The 13,013-nt window shown below is 42.8% G+C and overlaps 1 protein-coding gene across 2 annotated transcripts in view; it reads right to left on the bottom strand.

The window, feature by feature from the left end:
* Positions 1-13,013, bottom strand: part of VPS35L (VPS35 endosomal protein sorting factor like) — a 141,194-nt gene that overhangs the window by 110,004 nt on the left and 18,177 nt on the right. For both annotated transcript variants that reach the window (XM_070460954.1, XM_070460955.1), the window contains 4 exons: positions 10,204-10,326; positions 7,168-7,192; positions 4,155-4,231; positions 198-326 (listed from right to left, as the gene is read on the bottom strand). In XM_070460954.1, coding sequence (XP_070317055.1) covers positions 198-326; positions 4,155-4,231; positions 7,168-7,192; positions 10,204-10,326 — 354 coding nt within the window. The remainder of the gene's footprint in view (positions 1-197; positions 327-4,154; positions 4,232-7,167; positions 7,193-10,203; positions 10,327-13,013) is intronic.

Raw genomic sequence — 13,013 nt, 5'->3', positions numbered from 1 at the left:
CTGGGATTAGCCATCTCATAAAAAACACTGATTCATAATCATGGACTTTCAAAGGAGGTAGGTGAAAATGGAACAGGTGAAAAAATTAGGGTAAGACCCTGAAGGCAGGCCTCTGAAAACCCTAATTATCCACAAAGGAGTTTTACAAAGGAAATTGGGGGCGGCGGGGGGCGGTTTGCGGAATCACTCAACCTGACCTGGATGACTATTTTTAGAGCCTTCACTTTCTGGTCCGAGGCCCAGGCATCCTTCAACGACTGGTTGAGCTCCTCTATGCGGTTCACATAATCCTGTTGAGTCAAATTCAACAGCTCCTTTTGGGATCCCTGTGGGCAGAAGTAGAAAGATACACGCACAGAAGAAAAACATTTTGGATTCCCCACCCTCCATGAATATTAGCTGGGTTTTGATCTGTAGGTTGTTCTCATATCCCAAGCAAGATCGATAGTTCTGTCTTGTGATCAAAGAAGTTCTTTGAGTTTTCTGCAAAGATGCAGAGGACAATGATTGAGAGACTGGCCTGGAACATAAGTCAGACCTAAGCCCACTCCCAGCTCAGTCACATTCTAGCCATATGACTCAAGATCAGCTGCTTTCCTCTGAGTCTCCTCTGTGAACAGTGATAACAGGACTTACCTTTATTCAATACACAGTTAATGGAGCATGTTGCGCACTAGGCAAGTATGGTATACTAGATGTCCCAGATACAAAGTTGTGCAAAAGGACATTACTTCAGGAATAATGGAGTTTAACGTACAGAGGACAAGATGGACCCTAACACAGAGACAAATATTCAGGGAAACCAATTCTACGAAGATACATATCACAGTGTATCTAAATCTGAGGTGTCCACTGTAAGAAGCACAATTGTTCTACGTATCACTGAGGAAGACAAAATGCTGAGGGTGGACATCCATCAATTGACAGAGACAGCTCAATTTCAGGGATACGCCAATGTTGGGGAAAAGGTTCACCTTAGTCTAGACTGGTGGTCAAAAATGGTTTCCTGGAGCAAGTGACACTTGAAACAGATTCTCAGTGGGGTGCAGGTATTAACTAGGCGATGGAGGGGTATTAACTAGACCAAGAAGAGTGCATTCAGGATGGAGAGCAGACTCAGCAAAAACCCAGGGCAGAAGCGGGTGAGGTCCACTTCACATATGTTGGATAACAACATATGTGAAGACCAGTACCACTGGCACATAGTACATGCTTATTAATCCTTGGCTTATTGTTAAGATGCTGATTACATAGCTCACAGGAGTGAAGGTCATGCTAACAACCCACATGAGGAGCCCAGGAACCAATCCTTTTTATATGAATGTTCCCTGGAATCCAAAGTGAAAAACTCTTTTTTTTCTTTTTTTTTTTAATTGAAGTATAGCTAATTTACAACATTGAGTTCATTTCTGGCAAGGGTCCCGCAGTGTAGTGGTTATCATGTCTGCTTTACAACACTGAGTTCATTTCTGGTGTATAGTGAGGAGATTCAGTTATATCACATATGTATATATATATTCTTCACATTCTTTTCCATCATAGTTTATTATAAGATACTGAGTATAGTTGCTTACTGTACTGTACAGTAAGTCCTTGTTGTTTCTCTATGTTATATACAGTAGCTTGTATCTGCTAGTCCTAAACTCCTAATTTATCCCCCCACCCTTTTTCCTTTGGTAACCATAAGCGGGGGAAAAAAAAAGTTTTCTAAATCTAGAGCTTGTTTTTGTTTTGCAAGTAAGTTCATTTGTATTCATATTTTAGATTCCACATATAGATGGTATCATATGATATTTATCTTTTTCTGCCTGACTTACTTCACTTAGTATGATAATCTTTTGGTCCATCCACACTGGTGCATATGGTATTATTCATTCTTTTTATGGCTGAGTAGTATGCCATTGTATATATATATATATATACCTTATTTTCTTTATCCATTCATCTGCTGGTGGATATTTACATTGCTTGCATGTCTTTGATATTGTAAATAGTGTTGCTATGAACGCTGGGGTCTATGTATCTTTTTGAATTAAGAATTTTCTACAGATACATGCCCAGGAGTGGGATTGCTGGAACAACTTTTTGTTAAAGAAATACAAGTAGGAGGTTCAGGAAATGTGAACTGATTCCAACTGGTCACTTGAACAGTGAGGTAGGATTCTCCCTGCCCCTCTGCTGTAAGAGGAACCACATGACTAGTCTGGACAAACGGAGGTGAACCGAGTTGCACGTGTCCCTTCTGGGCCAAGGCAATGAGAAGTGACCCTATCTCCAGTTCTGCTGCTGACAACCCTGGAACCATCTGTTGAGACGGCAGCACCATGAGATGGTGGTATACCTGTCACCTACACTGGATGAGTAATGCGAGAAGAAATAAACCTTTGTTATATTAAGCCACTGAGACACAGGGGTTCATTTGTTTATAACCTTGCCTTGTCCTGACAAATATGCTATGTTAACCTGGAAGCCATGGGGCAGCCAGCTGCTGCTGTGAGCAGGGAGAAGCAAGGTACCCCTCAAAAAAAAGGAGAACTAGGAAGAGTCTGGAGGCTACACAGAACCAAGAGAGACAGAAGACAGCTGCTGGGGTTCCGGGTGGTTTTTCAGTTTCTGGTTCCAGGCCTGTGTGCCCTTGCATTCCGTGTACCCTTCAATACAGTCCTTATTTTCCACATCAACCAGTTCAAGTGAGTTTCAGATACTCGACAGACAACAGAGCTTTGATAAAACCCTTGGCATTTCCCTACCAGCCAAGGTTGGCTGGTGACATGCAGACTGGGGCTCTCAGGCACCCTAATTCAAAATGCCATTACTGAATTGAGAAATAAAATACTGGACTATTAGACTCTGCTTGAGCAGCTAACAATTCCAGTCTCAGGGCTAGAAGGACCCAGAAACCAGAGGCAAATGTAGAACAGAGCAATGGCAACTGCTATTACATGGAAAGAAAAAGTGAAAGTGAAGTTGCTCAATCGTGTCCACCTCTTTGTGACCCCATGGACTATAACCTATCAGGTTCCTCTGTCCATGGGATTTTCCAAGCAAGAGTACTGGAGTGGGTTGCCATTTCCTTCTCCAGGGGATCTTCCCAACCCAGGGATTGAACCCAGGTCTCTCTCATTGCAGGCAGATACTTTACCATCTGAGTCACCAGGGAAACCACTATTAAATGGACCTTTGTGATTTCAAGGCATTCCCATTCAGCCCACACAACTGTATTATTATGAGGAAATGAGAATAGTAAGATGAATGCCCAAGGCTACCCTGTTAATAAGCAGTCAAGCTAAGGCCTCTAGACTCAGAATGGTGGTGACATCAGCTAACACTTGCAAAGCATGTCCAATGTGCTAGGTGCTGGTCTAAGCACTTCACGTGCATTAACTCACGTAATCCTCTGTATTCACCCTAAGAGGCAGATACTAGGTAGCACCTCCACTTTACAGATTAGTAAACAGAGGCACAGAGCTCAAGTTCTTAAGCACTTTGTCCCAAATTACAGAATTACCAATAGTAGAGCCAGGATGCAAACCCAAGGTCTGGCTCCAGAGTTTGCTCTTACCTACCAGTCTCACCCCTCCCCAGGAACCAGGCTAGTAATGTTTATGAGTGAGCTGTGCCAGGGAGAACTACGCAATCTGGATGGTGCACATCCACGTTAAACATGAGACTGTGAGCCCACAGTCAGGTGGAATTTAAGAGAATCCAGGAATCTAGATTCACACTCATAATTTTTATGAGTTGGCAAAGCAGTTGTTCTTTAAAAGCACGTGCAGGCTAATGAAAGACTCCAGCAGCAGAGCAGCTGCGAGCAGCCTCTGCAGCAGGCATGGCCACGTCACACTACGCAAGGCAGCTTCCCGGGCGATAGTTCCAGTTGGCTTCCCCAGTTAAACTCTGTCCCCAGACGCCCTGGGTTTGCTCAAGTATCACAGTGAGAAGGACACCTTTGGAAAACCAACCCGAGGCAGACTCCTGCAAGCTCGGCCAACCGCACCGCTGGCATCTTTCCCCAGATCGGTTGGTGCCTCAGGAGGCCTGAACACAATGCGCAGCTCGAGGATTAATCAGGGAGCAGCCACTGAGATTGACTTCGCTTGGCAGAAGCACCGGAAGCATCACTGCTCCCGGGATTCAGCAGATGACTCGCTCACCTCCTCAAAGTCATCCAGCTCCTCCAGCCTGGTCCGAACCTTCTCTGACATTGCAGATGTGGCGGTCCCAGCTTTGCCTAGACAGAATGGATTTATGTCACACGGGTGGCTTCCCTCTGTCACCAATACCCCCAAAGGAAGGCATCGTTCACTCTACACTTCTTCATAAATAAAGAGGCTGGGGAACAATTTTATTACAGACAACTCCCTGAGATTTTGAAAGCAACATCCTTACGTAACCCAAGTTTCATTGGAAACATTTCTGCCTAGGAGTTGTTCGTGGGAACACAGCGGGTCAGCCTCAAAAGGATTCCATGACATTTGATATTTACAAACTTTTCACTAAATCATTTGTTTATTCCTAAAGAAAGGCAGTCCAGATAAGGATGCCAAGAGTCCATCATAGTTGTTTTCCTCAAACAAAAGGCCCTCTCAGGCTCTACTCACAGTGTAGAATTGTTGTACCAACAGCTAACAGAACAACGATCCCACTGTCCAGAAGTGGAAACACTAGGGCTCCAAAGCCCTCTCTTCAAGCAAACAGGACTTGTAAGCCGCCTTCCCTTGTCCATCATCACAACCATTCTCATCAGCAGGGACTGGAGGGAAGAGAAGGAAAGGACCCCAGGCCGTAGGCCAGTCACAGGGCAGGGCTCTCTGTAGAGCTGCCTGTTGTCCTCCAGAGCCTTCTATTTCCAAACCCTTTCTCCATCTTAAAGGGGTTTCTGTTCTAGACCAGAGGCCCACTTGTTCCTGCCTACCGAGTTTACTCTCAGGAACTAAAGTTTACTCTTTTAAGGCACTGGTTTCGTAGCTCTGGTGTTAATGCACAGATTTGCTGGGATCAGCTGAGAGCATGGTACAATTATTCAATTACTAACAACTACTAAGATTCCAAATAATTTGATTTTTTTGATCTGGTTTCTACTTTCCCTTTCATTTTGAAATATATCACAGAACGTACATATATGTACATTTTAGCAGACCATCATAAAACCTTTGTTGAGAGTCCCTTGGACAGCAAGCAGATCAAACCAGTCAATCCTAAAGGAAATCAACCCTTCACTGGGAGGACTGATGCTTAAGTTGAAGCTCCAATACTATGGCCACCTGATGCAAAGAACTGACTCATTGGAAAAGATCCTGATACTGCGAAAGACTGAGGCTAAGAGGAGAAAGGGGCGACAGAGGATGAGATGGTTGCATGGCGTCACTGACTCAGTGGACATGAGTTTGAGTGAACTCCAGGAGATAGTGAAGGACAGGTTAAGCCTAGCATGCTGCAGTTCACAGGGTCACAAAGAGTTGGACACAACTTAGCGACTGAATAATAACAACATAAAACCTTTGCAACCACCACCCAGATATTTTCTTGCTTCTTTCACTCACCACTAACTTTAGTTCATGAAGTTTACCCATGTCGTTGCACAGAACTGCAGCTAACTCATTTTCATTGCTGCTTGGTATTTTCCATGGTGTGAATACATCACAAATTATTTCTTATTTTACCATCAATGGATGTTTGGGTTGTATCCTGTTTGGGGTTACTGTGAACAACACCGCTATGAACATTTCTGTGCATGTCTCCTCGTTGCTATATGCATGCATTCCCTCAGGGCAGTGCTGCTCAAACTTTGACAATAATCACTTAAGAATGTGTTAGCATGCGGGTTCTGATTTTTAGTAGGTCCAGTAGGGCCTGTGACTCTGCATATCTAATGAGCTCCCAGGTGATGTCACTGACCACACTTTAAGAAACATGGACTTGGGCAGAGTTGAAAAAATGCATTCTCTAGAAAGCCATATATAAGTATTTTAGATTTTGTGAGCCATACAATCTCTGCCACAACTACTCAACTATGACATTAGAGTACAAAAGCAGCCATAGACAATCTGTACACAAACTGGCAAGGCTTTGTTCCAATAAAACATAACTTACAAATTAAACCAGATTTGGGCCAGCTTTGGCCTTGAGGATACAGTTTGCCAATTTCTGATCTAGGGTATATTCTGATAGTGGAACTGCTAAGGAAAAAGATTGGGCCATCTTCAATTTTAACAGATAATACAAAACTGCTCTATACAGTGGTTGTGTCATTTTATACTCCCATCAGCATCACATGACACTTCCTGTTGCTCTATTTTCTCACCAGCCAGTGATATGGTCACTTTTTGATCTCTCCAAACTGGTAGATATGCAATGCTATGGTTTACTTTTTTAATGGTTTGGGGTCAAAGTTACGCCTATAACAAAGGTGCCCCCACTCTCTTGATTTCTAATGTGCTGTCTCAATCTGCAGAGAACACAGAGCTGCAACTGCCATACCAGCAATTTGCAATGCAGCACGCCTGTGCCCCTCTGCACCCCAGTGATATAGGAGCTAAGTCAGTGGCTTCAGAATCATCCAGGAGCTTCAAAAATGGAATTCCTGGGACCCATTCTGCAAGATTACTTTGATAAGCAGAGTAGGACCTAGTGGTCTATATTAGTATGAAAAATAAATATATATATTCCCCAGATGACCCTGCTGCAAAGCAAGTATGAGATGCTCTGGTCCAGACCATGTCTCCTGGCTGAATAGAATAAATTGAGAACTGCTGTGTTCAGGGACCAATCAATGGCTGGTAAAACTGAATGTGTGATTCCGCTTATTAGTGGATCTGTGCTTTCACAAGGGATAAAGATGTAAAGCGAAGGAAAGAATCTCTAAAAAGAAGAATTTCAACCATTCCCCAGCCAGTGAGGAGGCATATAAGAGGGGTGACTACACTCTATAATCCCAAAATCAAGGTTTCTGTTTTACTCCTAGTAGTAGCCTCTTTGGTCTTTTTTTCTTTCATTCATCATCTAAGTATGTATTTCAATTCTACTAAGTCTATATATAATCTAGGAAATAATAGCTTCAACTGAATTAAACATCAGGATTGGATACTACAAACTTTTTTTCTTTGGAAAGCTATTTTAAAGGTAATGGGAGAATTCTCCACCAAAACAGTAACAACAAAAACTCACCTTTTTCAGATCCCATAAAAAGATTCTGCAGAGGCAAAAAAAAAAAAAAAAAACCCAATTATTAATATTTTCTAAAACACACTGGATTCTATGTCAAAAACTTATATTTAAATTATCCAAGTTAAAAAAAAAATTATCCAAGTAGAAATAAGACCACATGAGCCATCATTTTGCAACAAAGCCATTTACTTATCCAAATGAAAAACAGAAACATTTATTCAAAGAAAGAAAATACAGCTCACTAGAAACTACTAGAGATTCAAATGTCTAGTCAATTCAAGACTCTCAAATCGAGACAACAAAGAGCAAGATTTTGAGAACGATGGTGGCCTTCAATGTAATCTAATAAATCAAGGTTTCATAACCTTGGCAATACTGATGCTAAGAGGTAGAAAACTGTTGTGGGGGGCTGTCCTGTGCACTGCAGGATGTTTAGCATGATCTCTGTTTTTCCATATTAGATACCAGTAGCACTCCCACGGCTGAGACAACCAAAATGTCTCCAGACATTGCCACATATCACCTGGGGAGTAAAGTTACTCCTGGCTGAGAATCACGGCTCTATATTAACTCAAGGCAATCAGAAAACAGTAAGAAAAAATTTTAAATAGACCAGCAATTCTGCCACCATTCTTTTTAACAAGTACAGACTGGAAGAAGGGACTAGAACCTTCCCAGCTGCTACTGAGTTCACCCCTTCCTCCCTGCTCACAGACCCAATTTCTGATGGATGCACTGTGAACAGTCCATGACGACCTTCAAGACAAATGAAACTGGACGTGTTGCGTGAACTCCAGGAAGTGTTCTTGAGCATGAGAGGGTGCATCCCACTTCTCCCCTTCCACCGTCTAACAATTTGGACATGAGATGACACTGAACAAGACAGAGAAGCAAGACAGAGTCGGGTCCCTGATGACTTCAGAGGTGCCACACAGCCCTGGACCACCAGCCTCCAGGCATCTTTCCAGTGTGAAGAGAGATGAAGCCTGAGGGAAGGCTTCAGTTACAAGCTAGTCCTCAAGTACATAAGCATAACCTGCTTACCCCAGTTGAGCAACTTGCAGAGTATACGGGGTAAGCCCCGGTCATGAGCCAACAACTTGACCTAGTGGCCATCATCTAAAGAAACAGTGAACCTCGGGCCCTGGCAGAAAATCCACCAGTGGGGCTCTCTGAACAACAGGAAGAAGTTAACCTTCTTCAGGATGGCTCTCTCCTTCCCTCAAACCTCTCACCTCGCCCAGAGATGGGACTGTGTGACTCCAGTTCTTTTTTCTGAACTGTGCCTGATATCTGATTCCTGACACATTTTTTGAGCAACCAATCAGCATGTTTTATCCCAACTAATACTCACATACCAACTGAAAAAGAAACTAGGCAACATAATTGCGATACTGTGATTTATACATGCTTAGTCTTTGTCTAGATACCAGACACAAAACTCCAAATCCTTGGAACTTCCTAGAAGAGAAAAATCCAGGAGTCTTTTGTTATGTTAATGAGGTGGATTTTTTGCAGCACCAAAGGATGAGGGCTGTTTGTCAGGGGAATCAACCTTTCAGTCCCACCTCCCTGATTTCCCAAGAGGAGGGAGGGACTAGGGGCAATTACCAGTGGCCCACAACTTAACGAATCCTCCTATGTAATGAAGCCTGCATAGAAACCCAGAAAGATGGGGTTCAGAGAGCTTCCAGGCTGGTGAACCAGAACACATCCACATGCTGCAATGCTGCACCCCAAACTCCGTGTGAAGAGTTGCCCCTTTGCTTAGGACCTCACTCTAGGTATCTCCTCATCTGGTTATTGGTTCATATCCTTTAATATCCTTGGTAATAAACCAGTAATCCAGTGAGTCAACTGATTTCTCAGTCCTGTGAGCCATTCTGACAAATTACTGTGTGCTTAGTCGTTCAGTTGTGTCTGGGTCTTTGCAACCCTTTGGACCGTAGCCCACCAGGCTCTTCTTGTCCATGGGATTTTTCAGGCAAGAATACTAGAATGGGTTGCCATTTCCCTCCTCCAGGGGATCTTCCCAACCAAAGGATCAAACCCGCCACTCCTGCATCTTCTGCACTGTGGGTGGGTTCTTTACCCACTGTGCCATCAGGGAAGCTCCAAGTGTTAGTTGCTCAGTCGTGTCCAACTCTTTGCAACTCCATGGACTTTAGCCCAACCAGGCTCCTCTATCCATGGAATTCTCCAGGCAAGAAAACGGAGTGGGTATACTAACACACATATATGGAATTTAGAAAGATGGTAACAATAACCCTATATGCAAAACAGAAAAAGAGACTCAGATGTATAGAACAGTCTTGTGGACTCTGGGAGAAGGCGAGGGTGGGATGTTTCAAGAGAACAGCATTGAAACATATATATTATCTAGGGTGAAACAGATCACCAGCCCAGGTTGGGTGCATGAGACAAGTGCTCGGGCCTGGTGCACTGGGAAGACCCAGAGGGATCGGGTAGAGAGGGAGGTGGGAGGGGGGACCGGGATGGGGAATACATGTAAATCCATGGCTAATTCATTTCAATGTATGACAAAAACTACTGTAATGATGTAAAGTAATTAGCCTCCAACTAATAAAAATAAATGGAAAAAAAAAGAAAACGGAGTGGGTTGCCATTCCCTTCTCCAGGGAAATCTTCCCAACCCAGGGATCGAACCTGGGGCTCCTGCACTGCAGGCAGATTCTTTACCATCTGAGTCACTAGGGAATTAATAGTAACTGAACCCAAAGAGGTGGTCTTGGGAACCTCTGACTTATAGCTAATTGGTCAGAAGCAGAGTAACAACATGGACTTTTGACTGGCATCTGATGTGGGGTTGAGCCCTTAGCCTGTGGGATCTGATGCTTTCCCCAATATCACAATTGAGTCGATTTACAGGCTACCAAGCTGGTGTTAAAGAATTGCTGGTGGGGGGCAGCGGGCTGGGAACCTATATGCTGGAATCAGGCGCAGAATCTTAATAACAAGAAGAAATGACTACTACATCTGAAGTAGACACTGGGAGAAAAGTGTCCTGGTACTTACAATAGAGAGCTTTTCCGTGGTAGTGTACCGGGCAAGGATTTCTCCTCGTTTGCTGGCCCAAGGCTCAAAATCTGATCCTACAGTGGAGTAATCATCCCTGTCACGTTTCTTTCTGGAGTTGTCCTAAGGAAAGGCAAGACAATCTCTTTAGCAGCAACTGTTTCAAAAAGTATCAGTAACCACAGTGATGACAGTTGATAACAGTATTGGATAACTGAAATCTGCTAAGACAGTAGAACTTAAATGTTCTCATAAAAAAAAGGGGGGGTAAATATGTGAGATGACAGACAAGTTAACTCAATGTACGGAATATTTTCACAATGTCTATGTGTATCAAATCATCATATTGGACATTTTAAATAATTTCAATTTTATTTGTCAATTATATCTCCACAAGGTTAAAAAAAAAAAAGGCATGAGCAGAAAGCAGATAGTCCTTTACTGGAGAATATAATAGATCCTTACAAGGAGACCTCTTTATTTGTGAGGAAGCCTTACAAAGAGCTGAGAAAAGAAGAGAAGGGAAAGGTAAAGGAGAAAAGGAAAGATATACCCATTTGAATGCAAAGTTCCAAAGAGCAGCAAGGAGACATAAAAAAGCCTTCCTCAGTGATCAATCCAAAGAAATAGAGGATAACAATACAATGGGAAAGACTAGAGATCTCTTCAAGAAAATTAGAGATACAAGGGAACATTTCATGCAAAGATGGGCATAATAAAGGACAGGAATGGTATGGACCTAACAGAAGCAGAAGATATTAAGAAGAGATGACAAGAATACACAGAAGAATTAGACAAAACAGATCTTCATGACCCAGATAATCACAACAGTGGGATCACCCACCTAGAGCCAGACATCCTGGGATGCAAAGGCAAGTGGGCCTTAAGAAGCATCACAATGAACAAAGCTAGTGGATGTGATGGAATTCTAGTTGAGCTATTTCAAATCCTAAAAGATGATGCTCTGAAAGTGCTGCACTCAATATGCCAGCAAATTTGGAAAACTCAGCAGTGGCCACAGGACTGGAAAAGGTCAGTTTTCATTCCAATCCCAAAGAAAGGCAATGCCAAAGAATCTTCAAACTACCGCACAATTGCACTCATCTCACACGCTAGCAAAGTAATGCTCAAAATTCTCCAAGTCGGGCTTCAAAAATATGTGAACAGTGAATTTCCAAATGCTCAAGCTGGATTTAGAAAAGGCAGAGGAACCAGAGATCAAATTGCCAACATCTTTTGGATCATCGAAATAGCAAGAGTTCCAGAAAAACATCTACTTCTGCTTTATTGACTATGCCAAAGCCTCTGACTGTGTGGATCACAACAAATTGTGCAAAATTCTTCAAGAGATGGGAATACCAGACCACCTGACCTGCCTCTTCAGAAATCTGTATGCAGGTCAAGAAGCAATCGTTAGAACTGGACATGGAACAACAGACTGGTTCAAATTGGGAAAGGAGTATGTCAAGGCTATATATTGTCACCCTGCTGATATAACTTATATGCAGAGTACATCACGTTAAGTGCCAGGCTGGATAAAGCACAAGCTGGAATCAGGACTGCTGGGAGAAATATCAATAACCTCAGATACGTAGATGATACCACCCTGATGGCAGAAAGCAAAGAAGAACTAAACAGTCTCTTGATCAATGTGAAATAGGAGAGTCAAAAAGTTGGCTTAAAACACAACATTCAGAAAACTAAGATCGTGGCATCTGGTCCCACCACTTTACAGCAAATAGATGGGGAAACAATGGAAACAGTGAGTGACTTTATTTTGGGGGGGTTCCAAAATCACTACAGATGGTGACTGCAGTCATCAAATTTAAAAAAGCTTGCTCCTTGGAAGAAAAGCTATGACCAAGCTAGACAGCATATTAAAAAGCAGAGACATTACTTTGTCAACAAAGATCCCTATAGTCAAAGCTATGGTTTTTCCAGTAGTCATGTATACATATCAGAGTTGGACTAGAAAGAAAACTGAGTCCCGAAGAATTGATGATTTTGAACTGAGCTGTTGGAGAAGACTCTTAAGAATCCCTTGGACTGCAAGGAGATCCAACCAGTCAACCCTAAAGGAAATCAGTCCTGAATATTCATTGGAAGGACTGATGCTGAAGCTGAAGCTCCAATCCTTTGACTACCTGATGGGAAGAACTGACTCATTTGAAAAGACCCTGATGCTGGGAATGGTTGAAGGCAGGAGTTCATTACTGGGTTAAGGCAATGTGTGTGTAAAATTTTGATGGCTACTGCCAGATTGTTCTCCAGAAAGTGCTTACCAGTTTACACTTTCATCAGCATAGCAGTATTTTGGAGTGCCTGTCCCCTGCATCCTTGCCAACTAGGATAATTATGAGTCATTGAAAACAGAGGATGAGATGGTTGGATGGCATCACTGACTTGATAGACATGAGCTTGAGCAACCTCCAGGAATTGGTGGAGAACAGGGAAGGCTGGCGTGCTGCAGTCCATGGGGTCGCAAAGAGTCGGATACAACTGAGCAACTGAACTGAACTGACAATAGATACGTCTAAAGGTTTACTATGATAAAAACTTTTCAAGCCAACTCACCACAAAAGGCCAACAAACCTATCAAAAGATGCTCAAACTCATTAAGAATGAAGGAAAGGTAAAGTAAAAGAGATTATTTTTCAACAATCAGAATGGCAAGATTTGGGACTTTGCAGGTGGTCCAGGGGTTAAGACTCCGCATTTCCATGGCAGAAGGTGCAGGTTTGATCCCTAGTCAGGGAAGTTCCGCATGCCACAAGGTGTGGCCAAAGATTAAAAAAAAAGGTTTTCAATGA

The sequence above is a fragment of the Odocoileus virginianus genome, chromosome 33, assembly GCF_023699985.2.
Source record: "Odocoileus virginianus isolate 20LAN1187 ecotype Illinois chromosome 33, Ovbor_1.2, whole genome shotgun sequence".
NCBI lineage: Eukaryota > Metazoa > Chordata > Mammalia > Artiodactyla > Cervidae > Odocoileus > Odocoileus virginianus.
Note: the sequence above shows the minus strand (reverse complement) of the source record. Positions and strands in the feature narration are given on the sequence as shown.